At 35.4% G+C, this 12,799-nt stretch overlaps 1 protein-coding gene across 1 annotated transcript; it reads right to left on the minus strand.

Moving 5' to 3' along the window:
• Positions 1-2,512: 2,512 nt before the first annotated feature.
• Positions 2,513-11,827, minus strand: LOC128548693 (proprotein convertase subtilisin/kexin type 5-like). Its single transcript, XM_053524056.1, has 3 exons — positions 11,792-11,827; positions 5,370-7,226; positions 2,513-4,563 (listed from the first exon to the last, which is right to left on the minus strand). The coding sequence occupies exons 1-3, from the start codon at positions 11,825-11,827 to the stop codon at positions 4,261-4,263; spliced, it is 2,196 nt and encodes a 731-aa protein (XP_053380031.1). The 3' UTR covers positions 2,513-4,260.
• Positions 11,828-12,799: the final 972 nt, after the last annotated feature.

Raw genomic sequence — 12,799 nt, forward strand, 5'->3', positions numbered from 1 at the left:
CGACGTGTCACACGCAAGACCCAGGTCCGTAGCTCAAAGGTCAAGGTCACACTTAGACGTTAAAGATCATTTTTCATGATAGTGCATTGATGGGCATATCCGGTCCATATCTTTGTCATTCATGCATGGATTTTAAAATAACTATGCATGAATGTGTGACACAGTAAGACGATGTGTCGCGCGCAAGACCCAGCTCCGTAGGTCAAAGGTCCTAAACTCTAACATCGGCCATAACTATTCATTCAAAGTGCCATCAGGGGCATGTGTCATCCTACGGAGACAGCTCTTGTTTTACATTGAATTTATATAAGAATGGTAGAAAAGAACTTTAAATGGAGAAATGAAAGATACTGGTACTGATGATAAACTCGGACAGATGATAAAGCGAATCAACTTCAAATTTTTCGATTGCAATTGGTTATTTATATAACTGAACACGCCGTCAAATAGCAACCACTTACAGCACCAACTGGTGTAAACAAAAACAGAATTGGTAAATATTCTGTATAAATAAATGACTTACATTTATCTGTTTAAAAAATATTTATCCAAAATTACTGGAGAAGAGGATGATTTTTGCACATGCTCTCTGTCAACACATGAAGGCCTGACATTGTGTCACTTTTCATTACTTGATCCTGAATGACTGTTGTGGCATTTTTGGGAAAGTTTCAATATAATATTATGGAGAAAATACTGTAAATAAAAAGGTAGTCAAATTTATCATCAGTCAACGTTCGTACAGTCCCCAATTTACATACCCCTTTCAGGGCTTCACTTCATGGGACTTCGCTTGCTAAATATGAATTTGAATTATGTCAAATTTTCAGCAATTGTTAAGCTTTATTTTGATACCAACTATTGATAACAATTTGCAGAAATAAAAAAGATACAGGTAATAAACCTCATATTCTGTTCGAGTTTATCATCAGTACCAGTATATCAGATTTGCTTGAGCTGTCCTGGATTGTTTCACCATGAACATTTTATAGAAAATGAGAAACTTGTAATCCTAACAGAATGAAGAGTCCTAAAAAGATTTCTTTGACAATTATATTCTAGTTTATACATGTCTGACCAATTAGTACACTGAATAAATGAGTAGATTCCTTGTAAATTATGTTTGTAATATTTTATTGAGGGTGTACTTACAGACTACCATAGACTGTGTGTGATACACAGTACAACTATATTCCTTGTATATTATATCAAATTTTAAATTCAATCTATGCATTTTAGAAATTTTTATATACCCAAAAATATTGAAATGAAATAAGTATATATAAAACTCTCAGTAGCGGAAATTAGATATAGCAGTAATATATAAGGAATTTAGTTGTACTTTGCATCATACTTCTACTTTAGAATACATTTAAAAAATACTGGTTCATCAGTTTTAGCTCGACTGTTCTAAGAAAAAGGAGTGCTATTGGACTTGCATTGCTTCAAGTTTTTTTTTATAAAGTTAACATCTTGTTCATTACTTAAGGTATTGAATTGAAACTTGCTGTACTTCCTCATAGTGACAGTGTTTGTTAAGATGTGGGCATGATGTCTTAGCCAAGTTTGATAACCAGCAAGATAGCCCCTGTTGCTCTGGAGTAAATGCTCTTTGATGATAAATCAACTTTTAACTCGAGTAATTCTTATCCAATGTTCATCAAACAAACTGGGGGCATAATTGTAAAAACCAGCAAGATAGTCTCTGTTGCTCTTGAGGTGTAGCCTTTAAATGAATACTTAATGTTGCAAAAATTACAGTGTCTGCTCTCTAACCTGATCAGTTCTTTTCTGATGTTCACAACACTTGTACGGTTACCAGACAGCTAGAACACGGACTAGGCGTACGGATACTGGATGGCGAGACACTTACTAGAATTATTGCCTGTGGTCAGCAGATGGGCCCTTAATTGTTTTTGGATAAGTAAATCAGTAACTTTGAAAGTTTTGCTTGTAAACAGACTTCTCAGTCATAATGCAACTACCGGACTGTAACTGCCTTCAAACTCTCTCTATATATTTGTCCTTGGGGCCTCCATGGCAGAGTGTTAAAGGTTGCCGTTTTGAACCACTCTCAGTTTTAAACCACTCGCCCGTCACTGCTGCAGGTTCTAAACCTTGCTCGGGTAGTATACTTAAATGTGAAGAAGTCATCAGTTTGCCGCTTAAGGAAGGTCTGTGGTTCTCGGAGCCCATCCTTGCTTGAAAAAATTTCTGGAGGGGTACCTTGGAGCTTTTTGCCAAGAAAAATCTGCTGGAAAATCACAAAATCATTGTATTTTATCAAGGTGATGTTAAACCCAACAAAAAAGCAGTATGTTTTTATTATGGTGAAATGACCACTCTGAGTTGGATTCCATAACTTTGTCTTTATTATAAGATGCTATTATATGCAACCTTTGGTTCAGATATCGTACACAAAATCTAAGGACTGTTATAACACTTGTAAATCAAAATCCCATAAATGACAGAGTCATCTCTATTTAGTTAAAAATCTACTTTTATTACATCAGAATATTCAAGTTTTGAATGACTATACAATATTCAAATTTTAATAAAATAGGGAATGAGATTCTTATTTAGATATATAATTGAACTTGTTTTTTTTTCAACAAAAAGGGAGAAATAAAGCTGATATCCTTGCTTTAATGTAAAAACAGAAATTTTTGCGAGGGTTTAATTTTCGCTTCTCAATTATTAAACCTTGCAGACATACTAAAAATTTCAAATGCGCAAAATTATATGTGCTTTTACAGAAAGTAATGGATACGGAAAAAGATAACATATCTCAATTCTTTAAGTCACTCGGAATGCAAGTAAAATTTACGTTGGATACAACTGACATCTTCAGAAGTTCTTACTTCTTTTAAAAAACCATGCAAAATCACATTTACACAATATGAACAATGAACAAAAGTAATTTGAATTAATAAAAAGTCCTAAAGGAATAAAAGAAAAGTTATGCATGGAAATGAGTCCACACTTGTTAGTTAAAATCCAGTTTTACTAAACAAGAATATCCAAGTTTGAATAGTATTTGGACATTGGAGTTTATTGGTCAAGCCAAGCATATTATTTTCCTGAAGAAATTTCAGGATGGTTTCCTGTCAAAAATGACAATTGCACTCATTTAGATATTGAAGAATTTTGATAAAAACCTAAGTAAAAGTGATTTCTTACCAATATTTGAGCTGCGCCATGACAAAACCAACATTTGCGCAGTCGGGTCAGGGTCCATGCTGTTCGCTTTCAAAGCCTATTGCAATTAGAGAAACTGTTAACGAACAGCATGGATCCTGACCAGACTGCCCAGATGTGCAGTCTGGTCAGGATCCATGCTGGTCGCAAACGCACTGTGTTAGTTTTCTCATGGCGTGGCTCATTTATAGTTTGTTTATGTTTTAGTTGTTGAGATGCTAGTTAGGAAGCTTCACTTAAGGTGCTAATAACAAAGTCCTTTAGCAATCAATTGAAAGTTCAAAATGTATCTTTAACTAAAAATTGTAATTGTTTTTAAGTTACAAAAATGACATTATAATCCAAAAAATTAAAGACTTTAATAACAAATAATACATATCAATGTCTATAAAAATAATTATGATGTAAAATGTTGTATTAAAATAATGTAAAAATATGAATCTTAATATTTACATTTTACAAAACTATACACCAGGTTTAATTAAGACACCAAAGATGGGGAAAGTGTTCCCTGTAGTATGATTTCTCAGCAAATTCTCCACTAAATGCTTCCAAATTCCTCTCCAAACAAATGACACCCATTTTTAAACTAAGATATTTTAGTAATTAAAATAGTTATAGATAGATACTTTTATTTCCTCCATAATATGAAGAGCACAACATACATTACATATTATACACAGACAAACAAATGAATTAAACATTAAATTCACAATAAAATACATGTATACTAAAATACTATATACAAAGAAGAACCCATCCACAGCGAAAGCAACTATTTCATATATTTATATAATAATGCTTCAATCATTCCTACATCTGTAATGATAATGACAGATATGTGAGACTTTATCTATAATCTGGTTGCTGATCAATCATTTCAAGAGGTATAAGGTTTAGTAAAACGTTGTTAAATGTAAGAAAGTATACTGTAGAATGATGTAATATCAACGTCAGTAGTCAGCTGTTGCTGGTTTATTGCATGTAGAAGTACACAACTTTTTGTTCAAGCTTCAAAAAAGCTGGCTTTAAAGCAAATGATTTGTAACTATGGTCAGTCGTCTACAAACTAGCACTCAGCAACGGCACGTCTTCATTTTCTTCATTCATTTCACCATGGTTACCAGCTACATGTATATCAACCATGCAATATTCCTCAATATTACTGCTGTCCTGTATGGTATTGGCAGCCAGATCTAACATGGGAACATCCCCATTCCCTGCCGACTGTGCATTATTTTCAGTCAGTGTTAGCAAAGGTTCATCGTCTTGCCATCTATCTTCACTGTGTTCATTTGCTGCTGGTACATCCTGAACACAGTTCGAACTGGCATTGCTCCTTTCACCACATCTATGATCAAACACCTGTAATGTAACAACAGAATGATATATACTCAGCTCAAAAGGAAGTGTGCACTCTTTAAGTTTAAATATTTCAAAAAATTCCCCGACGTTTTTGTTTCATTTTTTCATACACTAACTCTCAGGTATAACTCAAAATCTAAAATGCACACCAATTTGTTTACGAACTGATTTAAATTTTGGTACCAAACATAAGTTTTCATGAAAATAACCGAGAAAAAATAACAGAAAACTAAGTGCACACTTCCTTTTGGAACAGAGTGTATTTGCAGTGATATATACAAAGGTAAATAATAGCTCTGGTCAGTAGATGAACCCATCGTTTTAGGGGTAAGGATGGCAATGGTCAAGATCTCGCTGACATTTAGACTGAAAACAATTTCTGATCTGATCAATAGCCTAACTAGAAACAGGAATTTTGTATGTGACCAGTACATGCTCCCTGTTGTTTCAGGGGTCAGTCTAATAAAGATAAAGGTCATAGAAGCTTTGAAAACAAAAGTAAATTGTTTCCAAAGGTCTGGAAAATTACTGCTCATATAACCATACACTTCATCGCATGACCATCTATTGGCAGTAGATGATCCCCATTGTTTTGGTGTCAGGGGTGACCTTGGAACTGGATGGTTTGAGATAAGTCACCTGAAAACGATTTGGCATATAATCTTTAAACTTTATTGCATGACAGTATTGACTTCCTACCGATTCCTACCTGTTTTATGTTTGTCACGTCAAAGGTCAAGATAACGCACACATGGGACATTTGACATGGACTTGAATTACTATAAAATAGCAGATTGAATGTGTACCTCTTCCGTGGTAGACTCTTGCTCTTTCTTGCGTCCACATATATTTACACCAATCTGTATGTTAGAAAGGAAAATGGCAACACCTGTTGCATACATCACCACCACTATGCCGATAAATACCACACTCAAGTATGCTTCGGTCGCAGTCACACAAGGGTTTTCTTGTGCGTCTTCTACCTTATACTGATAGTCACCTACACTCAAAGCATACTCCTTTCTGTTTTTCGGCATATATAAGTAACCCTCCGGACATTCGTGCTCACATTTTCCATGTGATAAAACTGCTCTTTTACAATCAGTAACATTGATACATGTAAAGTCATTCAAAACTTCATTTCTTTCACATGCCGAGACACATCGTCTTTCTGACATGTACTTTTGTATATACGGAGTGCTTTTTGGGCACGTGTAGACCAATTTATTGTTCCCTATATCATTCATGCAATCGTCAGTACAGTTGAATCCATCGTCCATTAGGCACGTATTGGCTGGACATATTGCAAAGCAGGACTCTCTATATCTGAAACTGTAGTTTCTAGGGCACTTCTCAACACAGGTTTTATTTACAGAATAACTTTGACACGAATCAACACACGTTCCGTTTAGTTCATATTTATCACAAGATTTTACACAATTCACTTCGCTAGTGCGACTATTTATCTGTTTGAATCCTTTAGGACATTCGCTCACGCAAGTCATTTCATGGACGCTCGTCTCTGCTGGACAAATTTCAACACATTCATTTGTAAGTATGTTTTTCTTGAAGTTTTTAGGACATTCTTTTAAGCACGTAAATGAATTCTCGACCCTGTAAGGATATGAATTTGGACATTCGGCTGCACAGTGAGATTCGTATATATACTTTGCGTCATTTGGACAGGAATCGGTACATAAATTATTCATAATGTACTTTTTACAACCTGTTACACAACGGAAACTACCAATTTCTGTTACGTATTCAACGTGGGTATCATTCGGACACACCCATAAACAGGTCCTTTCAAATTCTTTCATTCCTAACGGACACACATCGACACATGTAAAGTTATTTGCTACAAGTGGGTGTGGACACTCTTCACAACACCCTTTTACACTCTCTTCAGTCAAATATAAAGATTCAGGCTTATAACATGTATACCGTTTGTCCATTGGACAGTTCTTCACGCAATGCCCGTCGAGCGCGTACATAGAAGTTTCAGGACATCTGTGTACACAACTTGTATTGTATATAAAATAAGAATCTGGACATCTTTCTGAACAATACTTCTGCTCAGGCCAAACCCGCAGACACTTTCCCATTTGTATGCACACTTCTAAGCTGATTAAAACATGCTTGTCTGTTGGGCACTCTTTCAGACATTTACCATCGACAACAAATTGACCTTCATTGCATTTGGATACACACTCATTAGTAGACTGAAATGGATTCTTGGACGATTTATTGCAAGTTTCGCGGCATTCGATTCCAACCAGTCGGTTATCGTCAGAAATGTTTCGATGTAACGTCTTTAAACTAGAGCAATTGCTAGCACATTGTCCGTTCTCCACAAATTTGCTGTCGTGAGGGCAGGATCTGATGCAGGTATTATTGTAGGCAAAAGTATGTTCACCACACTGTGACCGACAAAATCTCAGCTTTTTAAATTTGAAATTAATTTGCTCCTCGATAAGTCCACTGCTTGCGGGGCAATTAGGTACACATGTACTGTTGAATATATACTGGTCAGCACAGTCCTGGACGCAATTTGAACCGTTGGTAAACGCACCATCTGGACATTGCAACACACAGCCAACTGGAGTGCAGTACGGTAAATGGTCTGGACACTTTTGGCCATCCTGACATTGATTACATTGTACCTGCAAAGTGGCAAAATGTATGGTTAGCTAATTTAAGAATGTTAATAAAATGTACATGATTGTGTTACTTTACATATATTTCGAAACGTCTTAAAATTCAGAGCATATGAAAATCAGTTAAAATATAATTACTATTTTTGTCGATGAATTTGAATATAACGGTGTCTATATCACACCCGTTCACCGGTTCCGAGCAAAACAGTTCGTGGCGGACAAAACAGTTCACCGATATTTTTTTCCGGCATCTGCATTGAGGTAAGTATTCTCCATCCAAGAATCGGTTGGTGCAAAATATGTAAAAGATTTTTATTTCTGTAAAAAGTAGCATGAACGAAGAACATGCCATGTGCTTCCCGTTTAAAAGTAACCTATATTTAGTAAGTTATGGCGAGTTAAAAATGTGATTTTGTTGAAAGAATGTGGAAATGAAAGTTTAACGCGGTATATTTAATTCACTTTTCAACTAAGGGCTATTGTATTAACGTCAACCTTTAAAATAATGTTTGCTCTGAATATTGTCCAAGTCTTAAGCGACAAAACGCAATATTCAACGAGTTATAGACATTCAAACATGACATGGTCGAAAAAAAGTGTGGCGGCATTGCACAGCACAAAATTATTTGTGTGGCGAGCAAGAGCAGTCCCGTGTCTTTTTTATTTTACTCTAATAATAAATGGTCTAAATAGTGATATCAAGCTCGTAACTCTTAAAACATAACGTTTTAAATCAGACAACAGCAATTTACACTAACTTTTATTAACAAATAGGTGTAAGTCAAAGCATAAGTAATCACAAAACCGCTTAACAATGTAATATGACATCAACACGTCTTCCTACATTTTTGAATTATGGTTACAGTGTTACGGTAGTTTGATTTGATGCCTTACAGTTTAGGAACGTTCCCCTTCAGTTATTATATCATTTGTAATATTTCTTTCAGGATCACAATGCAACCTGTACTACTACTGCAATACAGCAGCTGACGTTTATAGGCACTTAATTCAGCACCTCTGTAATAGCCATAGGTTTGACACGTTAAAGTACAAACAACTTGAGCTTGACTGACTGACAGAAAAGCCCGATTCAAAAAGGAGTTTGAATTATGTCCAAAATATATGCACGTGTTGAAGAGATTAAAGAAGAACATGTACAGACAGAACTTATGAAAGATTTAAGAAATGAAGTAAATGAAACGAACAGAGTAATTGGTGACAGAATAAAAGATTTGAGGGAGTCTATTGTATCATTAAATCGCGGCATTGAAAAATTTAATAAGCTGGGAAATATCGAAGATAAACAGAGGACGAAATCATGATCTGCACCAGTGATCGTTCGCTTGAATGAAATTTCTTGGCTTTAAAGTGCCTATAAGCATCACATCAAACTACCGTACCACTGTAACTGTAATTAAAAAAAAATGTAGGAAGAAGTGTTGATGATATATTACATTGTTAGGCGGTTGTATGATTAATTATGCTTTGACTTACATCTATATGTTAATACAAGCTAGTGTAAATTGCTGTTGTCTGATTAAAAACGTTATTTTTGAAGAGTTACGAGCTTGATATCACTATTAAGATCACTTATTGATGTAAAATAAAAATGACACAGGACTGCTCTTGTCCGCCACACAAATAAGTTTGAGCTGTGCAATGCCGCCACACTTTTTTTCGACCATGTCATGTTTGAATGTCTATAACTCGTTGAATATTGCGTTTTGTCGCTTAAAGCTTGGACAATATTAAGAGCAAACATTATTTTAAAGATTGACGTTAATACAATAGCCCTAAGTTGAAAAGTGAATTAAATATACCACGATAAACTTTTGTTTCAACAGTTTTTCAACAAAATCACACTTTTAACTCGCCATAACTTACTAAATATAAGTTAATTTTAAACGGGAAGCACACGGCATGTTCTTCGTTCATGCTACTTTTTACAGAAATAAAAATCTTTTGCATGTTTTGCATCAACCGATTCTTGGATGGAGAATACTTACCCCAATGCAGATGCCTGAAAAAATATCGGTGAACTGTTTTGTCCGCCACGAACTGTTTTGCTCGGAACCGGTTAACGGGTGTGATATTATAATTAAACATTTTTGACCAGCGGCCTATAGACTACGACATGATATTTACGGGCAGATTCTGACCGAGGCAAAGTAAATAATTGTACAATATTTGTACTTATGTTTTAAAAATACAAAAATATGTTTTCGTTATACATAATACACTGATTTTACAGCAGATGTTTTTGAATTATAGGTAAGAAGATCTCGCTAGATGATAAAAATTGGGTACACCTGCGAATAAGACAACAATTAAAGGCCTGGGAAATTAACATCAATTGAGCTCTCAGACTGGATAAATTAAATTTTACCTCGACTATTTAAAACAGGGAGCATGTAGATAAGTCAGTAATTATTCTCGGAAAAGGTCTGCATAGTGTTTATAGACCTGTGAGGAGATCTGAAAATCATTCACGCTACACTCGCTTGGTTCACAACTCCACTAACAGATCTAACACCATGCACACCTATCCATCGAACATGAACTTTTACTAAAAATTTAAGGTTAACATTTTAAGTTGATGCGGTGAATTTAAGCCACTAATTGAAAACAGCCTGATGTTCAGCTTTGTCTTCAAATGAGGAGGTAAGATATTTGCAGATGAACCACATGGTAGCATCACTCATGTTGGTAGTGAACTCTTTATTTGTTTGTTTCGTGATACGGTGTTACTGCACCCTTTACTTTGGGGGCTGCCCTCCGAACATGTCAAATTTAAAACGTGGGGTCAAGGGAGACGGGAGTTTGCCTCAAAAGACAGTGGTATTCTTGTCGGAGGGGAACGGGGAATAAAGAAAGCAGCAATTCAGGTTATATACAGTTTTGATGTGTTTACACTAGTTAAAGCAGATAACTTTTAAGATATACTTTATTTGCAAACACAAATAAGCAGAAAAACAAACCCTTCACTTTAAAATTATCTAAAATAAAAATTTCTGAAAGCTTGTATTATCTTTATCTCTGTTAACTTCGCCAAGAGAGATAATTTTTCCCGGACAGTTTTTTTTTTAAAATCATAAACAAACTTATTTCAGGGTTTTTTAACAAGCTCGGTTCTACCAATTTAATTTTCAATGACATTTTTAAATATATTTCCCGAAAAATGCTCTAATAATTTGATATGGGACACCCAAAAGCACTGCTTTTCGTATATATGAACTTCTTTTGTCATTTTTTTTTGCTTTTAGAAAGAGTATTATGTAAACAAAAATGTTTCATTAAAAAAAACTGTTTACGAGCAAATAGCTAAAATTTTGGTTCCTATTTTAAACGTGTGACGAACAAGCGCTAAATTTTATAACAATATAAATCTTTAACGGAGTATTCAGTATGTTTGAAGATGGTCATACAGAAATAAAGATTACACAAAAGATAACTTAATTTCAACAAACGTTGTAGTTCATTTATTTTTTTTCAGCTTCTTTTGGAAAAACCCCTGAGAAAAGGACCTTTTTGTGGATCCTGGGGGAGGTTTTTATCAACCCCAAAAACTCCGCCCTTAAAACGCTGGTTTTGGGTGTTGGACAAAATTACTTGGTATCCCACCGGACAGGAAAGCTACAGGTAGAGGGGGGGTTTGCCCTTTCAGAGTGCAGCGCGTTCATTAAAAACGATGAAATAACTTTTTTGGTCTTGTAAATCAATGCATTTTGGGGGTAAATTTTACAAAAACCTTTTGGGGTTCTCTTTTTTCCCGCGGTGCCCCACCTTTTTTTTGTAATTGTTTTTTTGGGTTTTTTTAAATTCTCTTTTTTTTTTTTGTTTTTTCCACGAGTCCGTAATACCCCTGCGTGGGGTTTGTTTTGGGGGGAAAAAAACATGTTATAACAAAATTAAAAAAATACAATTGAAATCATAATTATATAATAAAAATAACCCTTAGGTTTTTTGCAAATTTGCCCTCTGTTGGGGTTTTTTTTTATTTTCAATAAGGGGTTTTTCCGTGGGGGGGGGGGGCACGGTCTTGGGCTTCAACACTGCCTACCCATGTGGGTTTTTTTTGAACCTCATTTTTGGGGTTGGTTTTGTTTTTTAGGGTTTTAAATTTTTCATGTGAGGGGAAGGGCCCCTTCTGCGACTTTTCGGAAGGGCGGGTGGTTCTACCGAATTTTCCGCCCGTGGGCAAAAAAATTTATCTAAGCTTTGCATATTTCAGGTCGCTCTCAATTACGAGGTATGGAGGGGGCGGGGGGGGGGGTTTATTGCCGACCTTGCCCGATAAAAAAAGTTGCTATTCACCCCGTATTCACGTTGAATATGTTGTTTTGAAATTTTCTGTTACAAAAATGAAATTACTAAAAACGTTTTGTTGTAAAGTTGAAAAAAGAATGGAATATGGGTTTTGGATAGTACATTGTTCTTGATCTAAAACGAATAAGGGGAAATGAATTTCAGACCCCATTTGTCTTATATTTAAACATGTGCGCAGGTAGATCTGCTTTTTGGTGATTAAAAATATTAAAATAAAATTATTTTAAAATATATCTTAAACGTACCCGCTTATTTTGGAGCTGTGATCGTTTCATTGTCATTCTATTTTAGTTCAGTGCTCAGTGTTGAGCTATTGTGATCATACTGTGTCCGTCGCCCGTTGTCGTGCTACGTCAGCGGTCAATAGTTTGAATGTTAACACTCTAGATGTTACAGTTTTAGCCCAGTCTCAATTATACTTGGTCAGAATATTACACTGAATAAAATCTCGGACAAGTTTGTTACTGGGTTACAAGATCAGTTAGTAGGAAATCCTTGTTAACATTCTAGGAGCCACTTTTTGTACCTTATCGTTATGGAAGTTTGTCAGAATGTTTGTCTCTATGAAATCTAGGACAAGTTCAACACAAGGTTACCTGAGGTCAGACATTGATCACCAGGTCAAATCATAGAAAACATAGAACTCACTTTCTGTTTAAGAGTCCTCTGTGGCCGAGTGGTTAAGGTCGCTGACTTCAAATCACTTGCCCCTCACCGATGTGGGTTCGAGCCTCACTTGGGGCGTTGAATTCTTCATATAAGCTGGCTGACTTACGGACGATCGGTGTTTCTACCCAGGTGCATGCCCGCTCGCGAAGAAATAATGCACAGAGTGGCACCTGGGTCTTCCTTCACCATCAAAGCTGGAAAGTCACTATATGATCTTTAATTGTGTCGGTGCGACGATAAGCTCAACAACAACAACAAAAAAAACATTTTCTGTTTGACCTTCTTAAAGCTTTGTCTATGAAATCTAGGTCAAGTTCAAAATTAGTTTACATGAAGTAAAATACTAGGCCACTAGGTCAAATTCTTTGAAGAAAAATGTTAACTCCCTAGAAGCCATATTTTCTGTGTGATTGTCTTACAATTGTGTCAGAATGTTTGTCTCTATCAAATCTAGATTAAGTTTTAAAACTGGGTTACATGAGTCAAGAAATTAGATCACGAGGTCAAATCATTGAAAGACCTTGTTAACACTCAAGAAGCAACATTTTCTATTTGATCATTATAAATCTTTATTTGTTTCTTTA

Source organism: Mercenaria mercenaria, chromosome 15 (genome assembly GCF_021730395.1).
Source record: "Mercenaria mercenaria strain notata chromosome 15, MADL_Memer_1, whole genome shotgun sequence".
Lineage (NCBI taxonomy): Eukaryota > Metazoa > Mollusca > Bivalvia > Venerida > Veneridae > Mercenaria > Mercenaria mercenaria.